The sequence below is a fragment of the Ambystoma mexicanum genome, chromosome 6p, assembly GCF_040938575.1.
Source record: "Ambystoma mexicanum isolate Mex_15411 chromosome 6p, UKY_AmexF1_1, whole genome shotgun sequence".
NCBI lineage: Eukaryota > Metazoa > Chordata > Amphibia > Caudata > Ambystomatidae > Ambystoma > Ambystoma mexicanum.
The window spans coordinates 50896273-50916397 of NC_090935.1; the positions used below are offsets into that span (position 1 = coordinate 50896273).

The 20125-nt window shown below is 50.6% G+C and overlaps 1 protein-coding gene across 2 annotated transcripts in view; it reads right to left on the reverse strand.

The window, feature by feature from the left end:
* Positions 1-20125, reverse strand: part of TLN1 (talin 1) — a 1223782-nt gene that overhangs the window by 259058 nt on the left and 944599 nt on the right. For both annotated transcript variants that reach the window (XM_069626724.1, XM_069626725.1), the window contains 2 exons: positions 7408-7557; positions 4561-4662 (listed from right to left, as the gene is read on the reverse strand). In XM_069626724.1, the coding sequence (XP_069482825.1) occupies positions 4561-4662; positions 7408-7557 (252 nt within the window). The remainder of the gene's footprint in view (positions 1-4560; positions 4663-7407; positions 7558-20125) is intronic.

Below are 20125 nucleotides of genomic sequence, written 5' to 3' on the forward strand. Positions count from 1 at the left end.
AATACCATTCATTCATAGCCCCACAATCGTCAAACACAAGGGGTATCGGGGGTGGGGGTCGTCTTCTAGGACAGCCACCCACCCTTTTGTACTGGTTTCGGCGCCAGGCATGCCCACAAGCAAAGGACAGTGAGGTTTCTGGATCCCCCCTCACTTCCTGCCTTCCCAGACACACTGCAGCCTGGGCAGGCTTCAGGGCTGAAGCCCGCCAAATGCAAAACACACAAAGGAGTCAAACCTAGTTTAAAAAACAGTAAAATCCCAAGAGGAACTAACAAATGAGAAATGGCAAAAAATACGACGGGGGATGGGGGAAGGGGCTATTTTGGAACATTGGTCACCCATGCGTGCTGTACCGCAGCTGATTCATCAGCCTGCAGATACATTGCACACATGGTAGCAAAAAGAAACCACTGCCACCAGCCATTCAAGTTCATTAATGTAACAAAGTTACATGAGAAGTGGGATAAGGAGTTACTATGTAACCCCCCCAGTACTTCACATAGGGTGATGTACGCTAGACACACAAAGGAAAAGTTAAGTAAGATTAAAACTCTCTCACTATTCTTTGGAACTGTACTTCACTCAAGAAAATGTATTTAAACATTAAAAAAGCCCAAGCGACTTCTCAGTGGCAATAGTTAACCTAACCTTTGGTATAAGGTAGGGCCTAAGCAGCCAGACTTATCTCAAGAGGGGTTAATGTGAGCTGTAAGGCTGTAACACAGAGTTTCACAATAACAGTTATTCAAATAAACACTGTTAGGGGGAATTCTCAGAAATGTGCGAATTCCTCTCTACCTTATAGACCCCCAGCTCTTTTGCTGGACTTTAGGACTTTTCATTTCTAACCTGGAGAGAGGGAGACCTTTTTCACACATGTATTTTTTCTGTGATTTGTACTTTCTTTTGACTTTGGAGTCTGACAAACTCCATAGGTATCATCTTTACATTGTGACACAAACACCTTCAGTGCAGTGACACAGGGCAGTCTCATGGATTTCACAAAGCTTTAAATACCTTCTCTTGGTGAAACTACTGTTTTCCAGAACAGTGAAGTGAAATTGACTTAACTTAGAATTGTTTTTTTTACTTTCTAGACCCAGCACACACTATTTTATCATAGAGTGCTGGAGGGGTTACTTAGTATCCCCTTTGTCTAGTTTCTGATGTAACGTTTTTATGGCTGGTGGAAGTGGTTTACTTTTCACTACATTTTTTTGTTTTTACCATGGGCTGAATTTGCAGCTGCAGTAAGGCACCCATGGGTGCCCTTTTTTGTAAAAATGGCCCTGGTCGTCTTTTTTTGCCATTTCTTGTTGAAAAGGTACTTGAGATTTACTCTGCACGCAAAACCTGGTTTGGTCCTTTTGTTAGTTTTGTCTTTGGAGGGATTCACGAGTGAAGCCCACCTCTGGCTCCAGTATATCTGGCAGGGGCAGGAAGTGAGGGAGGTGCCCAAAGCTCCCTGTGCTTAATACCCTTGAGGAATGCACCCAAAGGTGATTGGCCGGCTGGCTGTCCTCGGAGTACAGCAACCCTGCTGTGTAAATGACATCTAGGCTGGAATGAATGGGAGAAACCTGCATAAAAAGGCACAGCTTTTTGGATTGGAAGCCAGAGTCGCCCACTGGACGAAGGAATAAAGAATCCGAAGAAGAAGGTGGAAGAGAAGCCTGCTTCAAGTCCTGGACTGTTGGTTTGCCCAGTGAAGTCCTGCTGTTGTGCTGAAGCTCCGAATTCGCCTCGACTAGAGAAGCCCTGCAAGGACGACTTTTCCCCTTGAGTTGGTAGGACCAATCAACTCCAAAGTGAACTTGTTTGGACATCCTCTCGAAGCTGGTTGTACTTCCACTGCTGCTGCCTGAACCAAAGTGCCAGCGAGAGGAACACCAAATCGGGTGGATCACGTTTAAGGTCAGACCCGAGTACCAGGAAGATCCTCTGGACTTCCGTGAAGCAGGACTGACCAAGCCTGAGCCACCTCAACAGAGTGCTGGACCCCAGATGAGAGTAAAGTCTGAAGTGGTATCCAGGAACCACAGTGCTGCTATTTGTGAGAGACGCGAGGAGCTCAAACCGCGAAGTGCTGCTGAATTGAAGTTTGCCCATTGCTGCCGCTGACCTTCCCATTGCAGTGCAGGAGGACCCAGACGTACTCCCTCGTGTCCCCACGACTGAGGCCCATGAACAACAGGAGCTGCAGAGGAACAGAAGCCAGCTGGAACCATTTCTTCTAATCAAAGGTACTGTAAAGTCTAAGAACGTACCTCTTGTGGGGTAGCCTTACTTGTTCTCAGTTGAGAATTGTCTGGGTTAACCTTGCAGAGTTGCTTACAGTTTTGCCCTCACAAGCCTCCCAGCTTGTGGCCCTACATTGATTCTACCTTTTCTACAAAGACTTCTAAAACATTGCGCAAGACTTTTACTTACCTGTAAGAAGTGCTTCAGCTCACCTAGACTTTTGCCCAATTGACATTGGCTGGCCTGGCTCCCTGAATGACTTCTCTCCTCAGATTGTGTGTTGGTACCTTCCTTCCAGGAAAGGGTTAACTTAACTTGCATTGGGGGTTCAAAAGTACTTACCTGCAGGGTAAGTACCTCTTACTTACTAAGAGTGTGTATTTTGAAGTGTATTTGAGGGTTACTATTACATTGCCCCTTCTGAAAAAGGTTTATTCAAACTGACTGTTAAATAATTAAATGTTTAATCAGGTAACCCTGTGTGTAAGAGTTTATTTGGATATTTGTCACTGTGAATCTCTGTAACTCCCCTACAGCTCACATTGGTCCCTCTTGAGATCAGCCTGGCTGCTCAGCCACACTACCAACCTGTGTAGTACAGATTGATACCAAAGGCTGGGTTCCTATTGCCAAGGGGACGTGGTTGTTGTAGTGCACCCAAAGAGTACTGCTCCAAATCATGGCCAACACTCACTTGGGAGGTTAAAAATAAAAAAGATCCCAGATTCTAGCAAAAGAGGCAAGGGTCTCTGACGTTAAAGGGAATTAGCACAGAAACTGAACATTCTCCCTAACAGAAACAGTAGTTCACCCAAGTACATTATAGAGTAATTAACAGGGAAGCTTAAATGGACAGCCCAGCCCATGTCCAAAGGTTATAGGAAACTAACTCCAACCATACACTATAGAGCGACATAAAAAGGTCACCCATAAAAAGAGTAGAAGACAAGGTGAGGGGAAAAAGATCCCCCTTCACCCAGGGACAGGGGAAAATAATCACCAAGTTCAAGCAACATGTTCTGGGGTTGACACAGGTCAGGAAGATTTATCACAAATATGAAAATCTTAACCAACACAAGCAAGCCACCGGAGACAGCCTCGAGGCCCTCCCACCTGAGATGGTCTCCTGCGAAGGAAAACTTCCCTCACCTTCACTTTCTGGTGGGCTGCCTCTGCAGATTAGGTATTCAGAGGGCAAACTTCCCTCTTGAACGCTTCCAGCTGCACATCCTCTGCACTTCAGGATTCGAGAGGCACAGACCCTCTCAGGACAGGCAGCTGATATCTGCCAGTGGTCCCGGCATCTTGTCTCTCCCTCCAGCTTCTGCCAGGGCTCGCTGCATGAGCCACACTGCTTCTGCTTTTACACTTCTAAACCCAAGTCTGCTCCTTATAATAATCTTTAAAGGAATATCATAGGGATTAGTCACCAGACCCGATTGAAAAGGGAAAGGCAATTCTTTTAAGGCTTTATTTACCAATTTGCTTTCTCTGTACGTTTGGGCATTAGGGAGGTCTTTCGTTTTACAAGTGCCCAGCAGTTTTGAAGGGTTTTTATTTCTCCCAAGGCCTGATTGTTTTCACCCCTATTTGCATGTATATTTTGTGGAATAGCCAGATGGTTATTACAACAAACTATTACATACTGTGGCATGGTGGAGCCATCCTCCCTAGAGGAAGACCGATACTGCGTCTCATCCCATGGAGTCCTCTCGTTCCCCTGAGCCTTTTCTCCTCCCAGGTGATGCTCCCACAGAGCACCAGGCCCAAGGTCAGGATCAGGAAGCATCTGCCTTTCCCTGGCCACCCGGGAGGAGACTTTAGGCAGGGAATAATCAGCAGGATTAATTACAACCGACTGCCATAGGGACTGATCAATGTCCCCAAAACAGATGAGCTTAGCAAGGTAAGTGGAGCAAAAAGGCTTCACTTACCTCCAAAGTCAGGAAAGTTTCAAAATAGCAAAAGCAAGGGAGTCCCTGATGTCCTATGGAGGGAAAGCAGCAAAAAGAAGAATCCTTCCTAACGGATGACTTAAAATGTTTATTCACAGCATGTGCAGCAGCTTAGTGCCACATGAAAAGCAGCTTTTAAAATCATGTTATCAGCACCTCTCCCAGCATAGAAGAGAGTAACCCTAAGATGACAGACTCTTACACCAGCATCATCATCATCATGTCCTCTAGCAACCGATGGAACAGACTGTTCTGACGACACAGGGGTTTGAGCAACTTCAGCATAAAGCAACCTACTGATAAGTGCAGATGTTATTGGGCACAGAGCAAAGGAGAAATTGCGAAGAACAGTAATACTTGCCATTTCCTGAACCGTCACTGCGATGGCCTTGGCGGTCTTAACCATGGTCGTCTGGTAATCAACAAAGGTTCCCTCTGGTTCACCCACTGGTCCTTCATCCAGCTGTGGGCAATAAACAATTTAAAATGTCATGCAATCAGTCACAACTAGCATAAAACTGTTACTGGGGTAGTAACGTTGGCTTTCGTTTGAGAGAGCTAGTGTTGGTCCAGGTCACTAGGAGGCTGCATCATGCTTGACATTTTTGTATCCGTTAATTGTTTTGCACCTTTGTTTGAGTATGTAGTCAAATCTCTCAACCAGAAACTGCTGGTATTCGTGCACCAGTAACCTACAGGCTGTGGACACAAGAGGATCTTTTCTGATGTCTTGCCATACCCGCCATACCTCTTCAACTCTTAAGGAAGGATCTGGCAGCTGTAAACATCCCTTACACAAGAAAGAAGTGATGGTCTTCAGATGAGCCTGCTGCATACAGGGTTTCTGCTCCACTGCAGAGGCCCCAAAGATCACGACAGGAGCAAACCCGTCCAGATAAGCTCCAGCAAGCATAGGGCACCCAAAGGATTACAGAAGCCGTCATATCTGGAGTTTAATTTGAATTGACTGATATGAACTGATAATACACAACAGCAGAAATGATTGATTTTAATGTAACAGGTCTGCCCAAAAGGAGTGTGAAACAAGAGCTTACAGGACTGGATGGGCTCTGGAAATAGGAAGGTGTTAAAGAAGAAGCAACACTGGAAAGTCAAGACTATATAAGTCTCAATGTTTTAGTTAATTGATTTTCAGTAAGTAGTAAGTAAATTAAATGGACCATCTACTGCCCAACTACAGTTGGAAGGGGGACCAAAGTGAATTACACCAAAAGCAACACACTAAAAAGCATGAAAAGCAATCTTGACTTTAATCTCCCTTATGTCCTCATTCTCCTTGTTCTACCCTCTGCTTTTGACAAGGTCAACCGTGCCATCCTGCTCAATCGTCTCTATGACAACCTTTGTATTACTGATCAGACCCTGACCTGGTTGACCTCCTTTCCCACCGACTGACCCTCACAGGTCTAACTGGGGTCTTTCCTCTCTTCCATCTCTACTTGTGGTGTTCCCCAGGGGTCCAACCTCTCTTCCTGGCACTTAAACCACTACCTGGCACCTCATTCCCACTGCATCGCTACATTCGGCTCCAATTTCCAATGTTATGCGGATGACACTCAGATCTTTCAGGCTCCCCTCAGCCACTTCTGCTACTTCCCTCATACCAGACAGACTGGCTGCAATTCTGGAATGGTGTGCCGCCAATGATCTCTGTTTTAATGCCAGCAAGACTGAGATCTTCCTCATTGAGACACCAGCTCCCTCCTTTCCTCTCTCTGGCGCCCACTCTGGGTGCTCCTTCCGGTGAGGCTAAGAACCTTGGTGTCAAAGACTCCACCCTCTTCTTCTCTTCTCTATGACGTCTCTAAGAAGTCAAACTATCAGCTACACCTCCTCAGAGGTATTCTTCCTTTTCTCACTTTCCCCCAGAAGCTCAGTTTCGCCAGAGATCTGGTCCTCTCTAGGCTGGACTATTGCAACAGCCTCTTTCTAAATCTTCCTGCCTCTACTCTTCGACCTTTACAATGTATCCAGAACATGACAGCAAGACTTGTCCTTGGCCTCAAGCACAGGGATCGTATCTCTCCAGTTATGACATCTCTTCACTGGCTCCCAGTGGCTGCAAGGACAACTTTAAGACCATCTTCTTCATTTACAAGGCTTTCTGGGCCTGGGACCGCTCAACCTCCAACGTGCTCTGCCAAAACATCTTCCTTCTCGAGCTCTATGTTCATCCACCTCCAACTCTGGGTCAGACGCTACACCAAGCAGAGAGTTGGGGCAGATTTATCTCTTGGGCTGGGGCCGCCCTCTGGAACAGCCTCCTTGCCTCTCTCAAACTTGAGCAGAACCACCTCCGGTTCCGGGAGCAACTCCAGACCTTCCTTTTATTGCTTCTGCTTTCTCTCCCCTGCTGATGCTCCCGACTGCTCTGCGCACTGGTCACCCTCTGAACTCGGGCCCAGGTTCCTGCATGTCCAGTTGCTCTAGCACTGCCTGCGGACTCCCCAGCACTAAAGGGTCTGTATCTGCAACCCTACAGTCCCATCTCTCTGCACTTTTGAGCCACCTGCTGGCTGCACTTGTGAGTTAACTGCACTTCCTCCTCACCCCCTGGCACTTCTCCCCTTCCCCGCATGCGGGATCTGAATGACAAGGCCTAGTAAGCTCGTTATTTTGTCCTCCATTGTTTCACCTCCTCGTCTTGTTGCGCCCAGAAACACTTGTGTACAGGCACGTTATAAATGCGACATCTCAAAAAGCTTTTGCTTTAGAGGAAAAAAATACTGGGAACAGAGAAAACACTCAGATCTCAAAAATGCAAAAATAATCAACACAATGTAAAACCATTGATGTTTTGTACACTGAGGTTTCACAGAACCAAACTATCACAAAGTTGGTACACCATTGGTAGGTACATTTTCAGTCCGGAAAAGCAGGAGGCCAAGTGGGGCTAGCTAACACATTTATCTTTGCTTGAACGCATTCACTCACTTTAAACCAGTCATCAGAAACCAAGTATGGTTCCTCCTCTGCAGTCAAACCTCAATCTGGCTTGCATTCTATGTTGCTGTCTTCCTTCATTAACACCAGTTCAGCAAGCATGGCCTATACACACAGTGAGCCTGTCCAACTTTTCGCCAAGCAGTACATATGTGAAGCACTTTAGATGCATGCTGGGCTTCTGCACACCCTGACCTGCACACACCCTATAAAAGAACACTCAACATACCCACGTATACTCTACCTGGTTAATGGCTTGGGTGATGGAATCCACCATTCCACCAACTACACCAGCAGCACTTGCAGCCTCATTAAGGGTGAGGGTCAGGTCTTCAACAGCATCTTTCATCAACTGGACAGACTCCTCTAGTGCCTCCTGCGTGTGACCTGCAAGCTGTAGGAGAAAGAAATTACCCACATACCAGTGTACGTCAGACAACTAGAGAGCCAAAAATGATGCATCTGATCACAGTGCATTATTATGTACCACTGCCCTCATTGCCATTGAGCAATTCTGAGTGCTATCTAAGAGTACAGGGATCGAAAGTCTTGGATTTGGAGAGTGGGGACTGCACCGTTACCTTTTTCTTTTAATGGCATTCATCAGTGATTAAAACTTGCTACCTTACTGCACATCCTCTTTAAACAAGGAGGTTTGCTTGCATTTATTTAACATTTAACTGGCTCGCGATATATTCCTACTCTGCATGTGTCCCTTCATCGCTTGAGAGTTCTCATCTGATGGTCCACCTATAAGCACTTCTCTGTGGTGAACTTTGAAGATTTTCTTCCAAGGGAACTATGCTGGATCCTGGTCTTATTCAACATTTGTAGGCTCTCCCATTCATATTGAGGCAGAATCGGGTCCCCTTCACACAATGTGTTGCATTCTCCTTTCAATGCTATACCTTTTAAATGTTTACACTTTTGGAGTTGCATAACGGGATGGCATGTGTATTGCGTAGATAACATGGCACCACTGCACTTTATAAGATCATGATTCAGCTTAGAGGACTGTCAAAGCCAAATCTATTTGGTCACCAGTATGGACACCCTTTTAAAGATTGCGAGAATTTACAGGAAACGTTTTATTCAAGGCATTTACCATTTTTACTAAAACCTTTTTACAGAAAGAATACAGAAAACGCCCCCCACCAGAATCTCCCCCCCCCCAACTGTTTCTACTCCTTACCCTATATATGATACATTACTCACCAGAATCATATTTCTGATGCTTGTATCTGCTTAGATTCACATGCTGTGCATAGGCCGACATCTAGTGGAAGCTGCAGAGTATTATTTTGTTTTTTGAAACTCAAAAAGGGGCGTCGAACTAGGGCATGCCAGTAATGCTATCTCTAGTGTGACGGCCACTGTACCCATGATCCCTCACGTGTGTAGGACCCCCAGATTGTATTTTCTCTGACATGAGGTAGCATGAGGAGTAGTGCGAGTACAGAGTATCCAAGCAGATAGATAAGACTACAAGCATCCATGCGCCTTCTCTCAGAGGGGAAGAATGCCGGGTGCATGTGAATCTAAGCAGATACAATCATCAGAAATACGATTACAGTGAGTAATGTATCCCTTCTGACGCTTGTGGAATTCGCTTAGACCACATGCTGTGCATAGATTAGTGAGCAGTGTTGGAAGGAGGTGGGATGTGAGAAGGGTCATGAGCGAACAAATATCTTACAACCGCTTGTCCCACTTGAGTATCTGTCTTGGAATGAGTGTCAATGCAGTAGTGCTGAGTAAAAGTGTGAATAGAGCTCCATGTAGCCGTTTTGCAAATGGTGTCAAGGGGTACATTTGCAATGAAAGCCAGAGTGGACCCCGTGTCTCTTGTAGAGTGGGCGCTAGGCGTAAAAGGCCGTGTTTTATCTGAAAGGGAGTAAGGAACAAGTTACTTACCTGTAACTGTTGTTCTCCAGCATGGGTCTGGCATGGATTCACATGCTCATGAATATTCCCCGTCGTCAGGCTGGGAATCCTCGGTAAAGAAAAATCAATATCAGTTTCGTTTCTGATCTGTCTTTCATAGTAGTAACCAATCACTGATCTCTGCGTCATACTGACCACATCCAAAGACTGCCCTCTACCTAAGCCCCGCCTCTGGCAGCCATCTTCAGATTTGGTAGCACGTGAAGTGGCAGTATGACCAAGTGAAGAGCCGCAGAGGGGTAGGCGGGAGGGTTCGCATGTGAATCCATGCCAGACCCATGCTGGAGAACAACAGTTACAGGTAAGTAACTTGTTCCTTCTCCAGCATGGGGTCTGGCATGGATTCACATGCTCATGAATATCAGAATAAATAGCAGTACACACATGCACAACCACGGAGGGTGGCAAAAGGCTCAACATTAAGCAATACAAAAAACTCAACATTAAGCATCTCTTACCTCCTCACCAGGCTCACCTTAAGCGAACAGGTTGCGCAGCACTGCTTGGCCGACCCTGGACTCCTCCCTGGAATCCCGATCGACGCAGTAGAATTTCGTGAAAGTGTGCATCGACCTCCACGTAGCAGCCCTGCAGATGTCCAGCAGGGGCACACCAGATAAGAACGCCGTAGTAGCAGCGATCGCTCTGGTCGAATGGGCTCTCGGACGGCCTGGCAGCGGTCGGTTAGCCAACCGGTGGCAGTGCATGATGCAGCCGGAGAGCCATCTGGAAATAGAAGACTTCGAGAGAGCCTTCCCTTGATTCACAGGTCCAAAGTTCACGAATAGCTGTGATGTCCTCCGAAAACTCTTCGTGCGGTCCACGTAGAACTTCAGCGCTCTAGCCACATCCAGCGACTGCAAAGTCCTCTCGGCCGGCGACGAAGGAGACGGGAAGAAGACAGGTAACACCAAGGGCTCGTTAAGATGGAAGTCCGACGGCACCTTGGGCATAAATGAGGGGTGCGTCCTAAGCACCACCCTCGAGGCATGGAAAGTCAAGTACGGTGCTTTGCAGGATAGGGCCTGGATCTCTCCCACTCGTCGTGCGGAGGTAATGGCCACCAGGAATGCAGTCTTCCACGACACAAACTTCATCGGTGCGGAGTGCATCGGCTCGAATGGGGGCCCCATGAGCCTAGTCAGCACCACGTTAAGTTCCCACGCCGGGGCCGGGGCCTTCACCGGCGGGAACGACCGGAACAGTCCTTTCATAAACTCTTTCACCAGTCGATGGGACCACAGGGACGTCCGTCCTGTGGTTCTGGTATATCTGGAGATCGCTGCCAGATGAATCTTAATGGAGGCATGGGCTAGCCCAGCCTTTGCCAGCGATAGCAGGTACGGCAGCACCTGAGGGGCCGTAATCCGTAGGGGGTTGATCTTCTGTGCTCGGCACCAGATAGAGAACCTCTTCCACTTGTGACCGTAGCATTTGAGAGTCGAGGACGCCCTGGCCTTTGCAAGAACCTCTCTGCAGTCGGCCGGTATATCGTACCCTCCAAACTCTAGCGCTGCAGGAGCCAAGCCTGCAGGTTCAGCGACGCCGGGTCGTGGTGGAAGATGGCGCCTCCTTCTCTGGAGAGAAGATCCGCGTCCGCCGATAGCTTGATGGATGGGGACGTTGACAAGTCCAGAAGGTCCGGGAACCAGATCTGCCTCGGCCACACCGGTGCGACGAGGATCATCCTGCACCGGGACCTCTTGAGCTGGTTGAGTCGAAGCAGCAACGGCAACGGAGGGAACGCATACAGGTATAGGCCGTCCCAGGGGAACGAGAACGCATCGCCCATGCTTCTCGGCTGGGGAAACCTGCTGGCGAACCTCTTGCACTTCGAGTTCGTCGCTGTTGCGAATAGGTCGATTTGGGGTTTGCCCCATCGTCGGAAAAGTTGATCCACCTGATCCTGGCACAGTTCCCACTCGTGACACGCGCGCAGCTCCCTGCTGAGCGAGTCGGCGAAGGGAACCAGGAACATCCCCTGGGGGACCGCCCAGTGCCACAGATCCTGTGCCTCCTTGGATAGGGCTGGGGATCTGGTGCCTCCCTGCTTCCGTATGTAAAACATTGTCGTGGTGTTGTCCGTGAAGATCCGTACCACCTTGCCTTTGAGCGACGGGAGGAACGATATAAGAGCCCAGAACACGGCTCGGAGTTCCAGGACGTTGATGTGCAGGAGCCTCTCCTGCGGGAGCCAGAGGCCTCTTGCGTGGAGATCTCTGGTGTGGGCGCCCCAACCTTCCAGGGAGGCGTCAGTCGTCACCGTCTCCTGGTACTCCGGCGTCTGAAAGTCTTTGCCCGCCGTGAGGTGCGCTCGAACACCCCACCACTGAATCGCCCGCCGGAACACCTCGTTGAGGGGGACCCTGTCTTCGAAGGTGCCCGTAGCCTGCATCCAACGGGCGTTGAGAAATTCTTGAAGAGGGCGCATCCGTAGTCTGCAGAGGCGCACCAGGTAAATGCAAGAGCACATCATCCCCAGGAGGGACTTGATGGACCTCACCCTGGCTTGCAGGCGCTGGCGCTGCACTTTGCCTAGAATGGTCTTCGTCCGTTCTTCCGACGGTGCCGCGAGGAGCCTCACTGTATGGAGCTTCCCAGAAACAGGGCCACCTGCGACGGCACCAGGTGGGACTTTGGGTAATTTATGGCGAATCCCAGGTCTGTGAGTAGCTGGACGGTCCTCGCAGTGTGTTCGACGGCGAGTTCCCTCGTCCGTGAGCGGATGAGTCAGTCGTCCAGGTAGGGTTAAACGTGGATCCCCTGCCGGCGCAGCCCCGCCCCCACAGGTGCTAGGCACTTGGTAAAGACCTGGGGGCCGACTTCAATCCGAACGGCAGTGCTCTGAATTGGTAGTGGCGTCCCTGGACGACGAACCTGAGGAACTTTCGGTGACTTTTGAGGATGGGAACGTGAAAGTATGCATCCTCCAGGTCCAACGACGATAGAAAGTCGCCTTCCTCCAGCTGTCCCAGTATGTGCTGGAGGGTGACCATCCTGCACTTTTGTGACCTGATGTATTTGTTCAAACGACGAAGGTCCAGGGTGGGGCGCCAGCCGCCCCTCTTCTTCCTGACTAGGAAGTACCTTGAGTACACGCCGGAGTCCCGGAGTCTCTTCGGGACAAGCTCGATGGCGCCTTTTCTGAGCATCGCCCGTACTTCCAATAGCAGTTGCGGGACATGACTTTCCTTCCTGGCCACAGGTGGAACGTGAGGGCACTTCTTCAGGAATTCGATAGTGCCCTCTTGCCAGGGTATCCAGCACCCAACGGTCGGTGGAGATGGACTTCCACACTTCGACGAACCTCGTCAGCCGGCCTCCCACCGGGGTGCTCGGTGGGGGCCCGAGACCACAGCTGGTTCAGTCCTGCTTGGAGGTGGTGGCCTTGCCGCCCTGGCCACCTTGCCGACGGCGGTAAGGCGCTACCTGCTTGCCGCAACCCCTGTAGGCCTCCTGAGACGAGGAGCGTGCCGCCTGGCGGTAGGACAACGAGCCACCGCTGAATCCCTTGGAGTCACCCTGTCTGCCTCTGGAGCTCCGAAAGGGACGTCGTTGCTGAAGGGCTCCTAGGGGGCGGGCCGTCTCCGTGTCCTGGCCACCTTGCCGATGGCGGTAAGGCGCTACCTGCTTGCCGCAACCCCTGTAGGCCTCCTGAGACAAGGAGCGTGCCGCCTGGCGGTAGGACGACGAGCCACCGCTGAATCCCTTGGAGGCACCCTGTCTGCCTCCGGAGCTCCGAAAGGGCCGTCGTTGCTGAAGGGCTCCTAAGGCGCGGGCCGTCTCCGTGTCCGTCTTTATGGCTTGGAGGGATTCGTCCACCGCCTTCCCGAACAAGTTGCTGCCGTCGAACGACATGTCCAACACCCTGGTCTGGACGTCCTGACGGAAGTCGGTCACCCGGAGCCAACCCCGTCGTCGTAGGCAAACACTGTTGCCCAGCTGGCGGAACCCGGTATCGGCAATATCGGTTGCCACCGTTATGGCGTGGTCCGACGCCACCTTGCCTTCCTGAAGTATTTCCAGGGCCTCGGACCTCTTGTCGTCCGGAAGAAAGTCCAATATGGGGGCAAGCTTAAACCAGAGCTCCCTGTCCTAACGGGCCACGATCGCCAGGGCGTTGGCCGCTTTGATCGTCGTCGCCGCCGACAAAATGACCCGCCGCCCCATGGCGTCCAACTTCTTTCCCTCGCCGTCCGACGGGGAATTCGACGTCGAGGCTCCTGACCCCGCCGCTTTCTTTTTCGCCGCCGCCGAGACGACCGAGTCTGGCGTTGGCTGAGCCCTGAGGCACAAGGGAGTGGTTTCTGGGACCCGGTACTTCTTCTCGTACCGGTCCCGTTTGGCTGGTGCCGTGGAGGGGTTCTTGAGAACCGACAGGCCCTCCTCCCAGATGTCATCGATCAGAGGCACCGCGATGACAGTCTTCCTCTGATAGAGGAAACCTTCCTTTTTCCGCTCCTCCGGGCAGAGCTGGAACAATTCGGATGCCCTGGCGATCATGGGGTGGAATGAGCCAATCTCGTCGGGGCGGAGACCCGTTCCGTCGTCGTCACCCTCAGAACCTGTCGTCGAGCCCATCGCACCGTCATCTCCCGACTCGTGGGAGGATGAGGAGGGAACCGTAGGCCTTACGGGGGCCAGTGGAGGAGAGGGTTGGGTCCTCCGTCGCTTGTTCTGAGGACTTCCCGACGGGCCAGGTTGCGGGTCCTCCGGCCTGGCCCGTGGTAATCTCGTCCTTATCTCAGAGCATAAGGACTGGATCGCAGACAAAATGGCCGCCGAGCTATCCTGAGGCCTAGGTTCCGGCTACGCCGGAAGGGAAGGCTGCTCTTCCTCGCCATTGTCGTCTTCCTCGGTTATCTCCCGAGGATCTTCCTTACGGGATCAAACCTTCTCGAATTGGACTTCGAGATTCCTCACGGCCTCGGTCAGTTCCTCCTCCGAGGCTGACTCCGAGCTCGAGGAGGCTACCGTGCCCCCCCCTCGCTTCTTCCATCATGGTGGCCATGACGATGGGCTGAAAAGAGGATTCCCTCCTTGGCGGCAGGGAAAATCTAGTCCCGGAGGCAGTCTCCGCTGGCGGGGTCTCTGCCGGCTTGGCCAGAGTCGCCGCGATCGCCTCGATAGAGGCCTTTGCCTGCTGGGTAGGGGCCTTCACCACCTTAGGTGAGTCCCGGACCTTCTCCTTAGGGGGAGGGGCGACGCCTCGCTCCCCCTCTTCCGAGAAGGGACGGGGCTTCTCCCGAAGCTTACCCGGGGTCTCGGACTTCCTCTTCCCCGAACCGGAGCGCTGGCTCATGGTTGACGGTGCCGGGGAAGGCGCGCCCTGCCTGGCGACCGAAGAGCCCGACCTTTCGGCGCTCCCGGAGCCAGCGGACTCGCGGCGCTTGGCCTGGTGTTGGGCCCCCGTCACCGGGGCGCCCGCACAAGACTTAGAAGCCCGCTCGGACCCTTTCTTCTTCTTCTCCTCACCCGTTGAGCCCTTCTCCAACCAGCTGGCGAGACGGAATCAACAGTCCGCTCCAACAAGTTATTGCAGAACTGGCAGTCCTTCTCTACATGAGTCTTGTCCCCATGAAGACAGTAGAGGCATCGCGAATGTTCGTCTTCCTTAAACACATTCTGCAGCCCGCATCCAGGGCAGCTGCGAAACAGCTTGGTTCTGGGTGACAAACTCACGTCCTGGGCCATCTCGAAGAAGGCCGCGAATCTTCTGGAATCCTCCAAGAAGTTGATTCGACGAAATCTTCACCCTTGAGGGGCGTAGGAAAATCCTGTAACGGTTAGCTGTTAACGGGAGTAGAAACGGTGGAGCTTGTGGCTCGATTAACCGAAAAAATGTGAAAATTCACCTGAAAAAGCGCGAAACACGCAGTAAAAGCTCAAGAGCTAAGCACGAGGACTCCCAACACTTGAATGTGTGGTAAAAATCTGAAGATGGCTGCCAGAGGCGGGGCTTAGGTAGAGGGCAGTCATTGGCTGTGGTCAGTATGACGCAGAGATCAGTGATTGGTTACTACTACGATCAGAAACGAAACTGATACTGATTTTTCTTTACCGAGGATTCCCAGCCTGACGACGGGGAATATTCATGAACATGTGAATCCATGCCAGACCCCATGCTGGAGAACAGCTGGATACATTTGACTATCCATTTAGAGATGGCACCTTTAGAGACACAATCTCCCTCTCTGCCTGTAGCAGTGGTTGAAGTGGGCGGGAGCGGTCGGGAGCAGTGCTCCTCTACTTCTTTTAAGTATTACCGTTCCTATACTTTTATTTTATAAAGAAACAGTTCCGGAATGGTTCCGTTTTAAAATGAATGTGTAAGAAGCAGTTGAAACTTGCACTTTTAGTGCAGTGCACTGGATGTTCCCTTAAAAAGCAGGTGCACATGTTTTGTGGTTTGTATTGTGCGTGGGAGGGGGCATGGCAAATGGGTTTGTGGGGAGTGGTGCAGACCAGTAGGGAACATAGTTCCACTACTTCTTTTCATACACTTCGACCACTTGGTCGGTTGCTACGGAGACGAACAGTTGATCTGTCTTCCTTAGCGGTCTGGTCTTGTATACGTAGTAGAGGACCGCTCTTCTCCCATCTAGTGTGTGTAGGTTCACCTCAGCAGAGCTCTTGGAAGAAGGCTGGTAGCTCAATGGACTGGTTAACATGGAATTTAGAAATGAATTTAGGTGAGAACCTAAGGTGAGTTCCTAGAACAAGTTTATCCTTATGAACAGTAAAGAAAGGATCCTGCACTGACAGCCTGAATTTCACTGACCCTTCTTATGGATGTAACAGCTACTAAGAAGGCTGTCTTACAAGTCAGGTGTTTGAGACTAGCTTTATGCATGTGTTCAAAAGGGGGTCCCATGAGTTTAGCAAGCACCACATTAAGGTCCCATCCAGGTGGTGGGTTAGAAACTGGAGGCTGGAGTCTCTTCACTCCTTCCATAAAGGCTTTAACAACTGCCACTTTCCACCACAACACCTTGTTATGGGAGGTGGTGTAGGCTGACAACGCTGCCAGGTATACCTTGAGTGAATTAAATATCAACCCTGCGTCCAGCAGGTGGAGCATGTAGGTGACAATATTGGAAGGAGTGCAATCAATGGGATTGATTTGTTTATTCTGGCACCAAATAAATATTTTCCATTTATCAAAATAACAGTGCCTTGTGTTAGGTTTTCTAGATTTTTTCAAGATATCCATACATCTCTGTGCTAAGTTGAGATGGCCAAACTATGACCTCAGGAGCCATGCTGCCAAGTTCATCGAGTTGGGTTGAGGATGCACTGTTTGTCCTTCGTGTTGGGAGAGTAGGTTGTACCAGCATAGGAGTTTGATGGGGTTGCACACCGCCAGTCTTCGCATGTGTGGGAACCACGGTTGTCTCGCCCACATAGGAGCAACTAGGATGAGCGTTATCGATTCCCTGTGTATCTTGTGGACCACCTTCCTCATCAGAGGGGTTGGTGGAAAAGCATAGGCAAACATCCCTGACCAGTTCATCCATAGAGCGTTCCTCTTGGAGCCTGGCTGGGGGAACCTGGATGCGAATACTGGGCATTGTCTGTTTTCGCTTGTGGCGAATAGGTCTATAGTGTGGACACCCCACTGAGAAGAGAGATCTTTTACGACTTCTTCATGTAGACGCCATTCGTGTTCTTCTGGAAGGGGATCGCTGCTCAGAGCGTCCGCTAGTGAATTGAGATCCCCTGGAACATGTTGAGACGACAGGTGAATGTTCCGCCTGAGTGCCCATATCCTAATTTTCTGGGCAAGCTTGGACAGATTTGGCAAACGAGTACCCCTCTGTTTGTTTATGTAAAACATTGCTGTTGTGCTGTCTGTTAGGATCTGCACTGACAGGTTCAATAGGTGGGGTTCAAACGCTCGAAGCGCTCTGAAGACTGCCAGAAGCTCCATCAGGTTGATGCGTTTCTGGGCCACTGTGCGAGACCAGAGGCCCTGAGCTGTGTGGTGAAGGAGCTGTGCTCCCCACCCTGACAGGGACGCTTCTGTAGTGACTACGGCCTGTATTTCTGGATCATAAAAGGGTTTCCCCTTTGAAAGATTCTCTCTTGTCCAACAGCGACTCTGAACTAGTGTTGGCTAAACGACCACTAGATCGTCCCACTGACCACTTGCCTGAGACCACTGTTTCGCCAACCATTCCTGCATGGGTCGAATGCGCAGGCGCGCGTGGGGAACCAGGTAAATGCATGACGCCATCATGCCTAGCAAACAACGCTTTGCGAACCCTTATCTGGCGACCGGATTGATATTGAGGAATTTGCAGTAACAGATTCAAAATTCTTTCCTCTGATGGAAGGGCCAACTCCTCTTTGGTATCTAGGACAGCTCCTAGGAACTGTTTTGGAGGTGCTTGGCACCCGGCTTGATTTTTTCTCATTTATTGAGAATCCCAATTGGAAGAAGCGGTCGATCGTTCTTTGAATGTTGGATCTGCAAATTACGGGGGTTTCCCCTGTGATGAGCCAGTCGTCCAGGTAAGGGTACACTAGGATTGCCTCCCTGCGTAGGTGCGCCGCCACCACCGCCAGTACCTTGGTGAATACCCTTGGAGCCGAGGCTATGTTGAAGGGCAGCACCTTGAACTGGTAGTGCTGACCGTTCACCTTGAAGTGCAAGAATCTTCTGTGCGCTGGGAACATGGAAATATGAAATAAGGCATCTTTCATGTCCAATGTTGTCATGTAATCTCCCTTTTTTAGTAGGGGGATTACTTCCTGAAGTGTAGCCATGTGAAATTTTTGGGGCTTGACATACTTGTTTGCAGGGCGTAAGTCTAATACTGGGTGCATTATTAGATTTTTTTGGCAGAAGGTAGTAAGTTGAATAAATGCCCGGGATGAGTTCTATTGCATCCTTTGCAAGAAGAACGGCGATCTCCTCGAGGAGGATTTTTTGGTGTTCCAAGGAGTGTATTTTCTGTCTTGGAGTGTGGTTGCGGGGGCACTGCAGTAAGTCTATACAGTATCCTGCGTACACTGTTGACAGCACCCATCTGTCCGAATTGATCGCCTTCCATGCGTGGGTGACGGTGGAAATGCGCCCCCCCTGCTGGGGATGCATGGGAAGGGACCCAGAGCGGAACATCACTGCTGTTTATTGGGAGGTGTAGCTTCTCTGCCTGGGCTGCCTCTCCCTCTACCACGGACCCTCTTTTGACCTCTGCCAAAACCCTGTGAAGCTTGTTGGTTGCCGCCACACGAGGTTCCTTGGTTCTGGTAGTAATTAGACCCTCCTTGGGAGTTTTGGCCGCAAAAGCAACGAAAACTGTTATTTCCCTGCTGGTTTGTGGGCTTATTAGTTAGCTGGCCAAGGGACTTTAAGGTGTCATATTCGTCCTTGGGCATTTTTAGCGCTTCCTCCACTGCTTTTCCAAACAGGAGGTTCGGTTCCACCAGCATGTCAATGAGGGTGGCCTGGGTCTCAGGTTTGAACCCCGACTGCCTCAACCAAGCGTGTCTTTTGATCACTGTGCTTTCAGCTATCAGTCTCCCTGTATTGTCCGCTGCATCAAAGGTAGCCTTGAGAATGCATCCGGATACTGATCCCCCCCCATCCAACGCAATCTGGGCCAACTGGCTCTTTAGAGGTTCTGGTGCAGAGGAAATGAGGCCAGCTACCTGTTCTCATTGGTGGCAGTTGTTGCTTGCCAGCAGAGTGGTGGAGTTAGCAATGCGTGCTTGATATGAAGTGGAAGCCACCTTCCTTCCCAGGCCGTAAATTCTCTTGCTCTCCTTGTCCGGGGGAGCTTCTGAAGATGCTAGTGGTGTTTCCGCCCTTTTCCTGGTGGTTGTAACCACTAATGAGTCGGGTTTGAGCTGACCCCCTATGTAAAGTGGGTCGGATGGAGCGGCCCTGAACAATTTTTCTATTTGAGGGTTAACTGCCCGGGTAAGATTAGGGGTGAGCAGAGAAGGATCGATTCTGCATTGAACAGACTTTAGAATCGGGATGGCCTGGGCAATGGACCTTTTATCCCGTAGAATTTGTTCTGCAAAATCCCTGTCTTCTTTTGCACCCCCCCCACTCCCCCCCCCCCCCCCCCCCCCCGAGTGTCAATCTGGAAATGGGCTGCAGCCATGGCCAAAACTTTGTTGAGCAAGGGCTGGTTGTCAACAAGTGAGTCATTCACCGGGGGTATCCTTAAGACTATAGGCCTCTGCCGCCTCTTCCTTATCCTCGTCTCCATAATAATCGACCCCGGTCTGGTCGTCCAGTATCTGTACTTCTGGATCCTCGCCATACTGCTCGTAAGGTTCAACATAGAGAGGGTCTGAAATGCGGCCCTGAACTGGAGTCTCTTAGTAGGAGGTGGAGGGTCTTTGGATCCCGAAGGGGTAGAGAGTGTGTAGGAGTATAGCTAAGGAAGTAGATTGTGTCTTTCTCATAGAAATCTGCCAGAAAAGACATCCTCCTCATTGCTCTGTCAATGTCCTCCGAGTTCCATTCCTTGGAACTGGGAATAACCCTTGGTAGTGGTGGTTCCTCCTCTAATACCATATCCTGGGGGGTGGGAGGGACAATCTTTGGCCTAGTGACAGGGTCAGGGGCCTAGGACTTTTCTGGGCGTTTCTTCTTCTGAACCTGGTGTTCAGAGGCTCTTTTCTGTTTCTCCCCCTTCCCATGTGTAGACGAGTGTTTACCTGACCCCTTGGACTTTTCAGAATCTTTCGATGCCTGGCGTCGAGTTTTGGAGGAAGGATTACAAGATTTGGAAGTTTTAGAAGAGGGACGTGGAATCTGACGCAGACGTCGAACGAAGAGCCTTCAAACGTGCTGCCTGGGGGTAGAGGTCAGATTCATCATCTGACGACCCTACCTCTGTGACTTTAGGTAATGTGGCACTCTTAGCAATCGTAGTCGGTTGCCATGTGTCATGAGGCGACCGTGAACTGGAACGCCCAGAGGGGACAGATTCTGCAGACCGCTCTTAGTGCCTTCTTCTGCAGATCACTCGACACGTGTGTCGAATCTCGGCTGG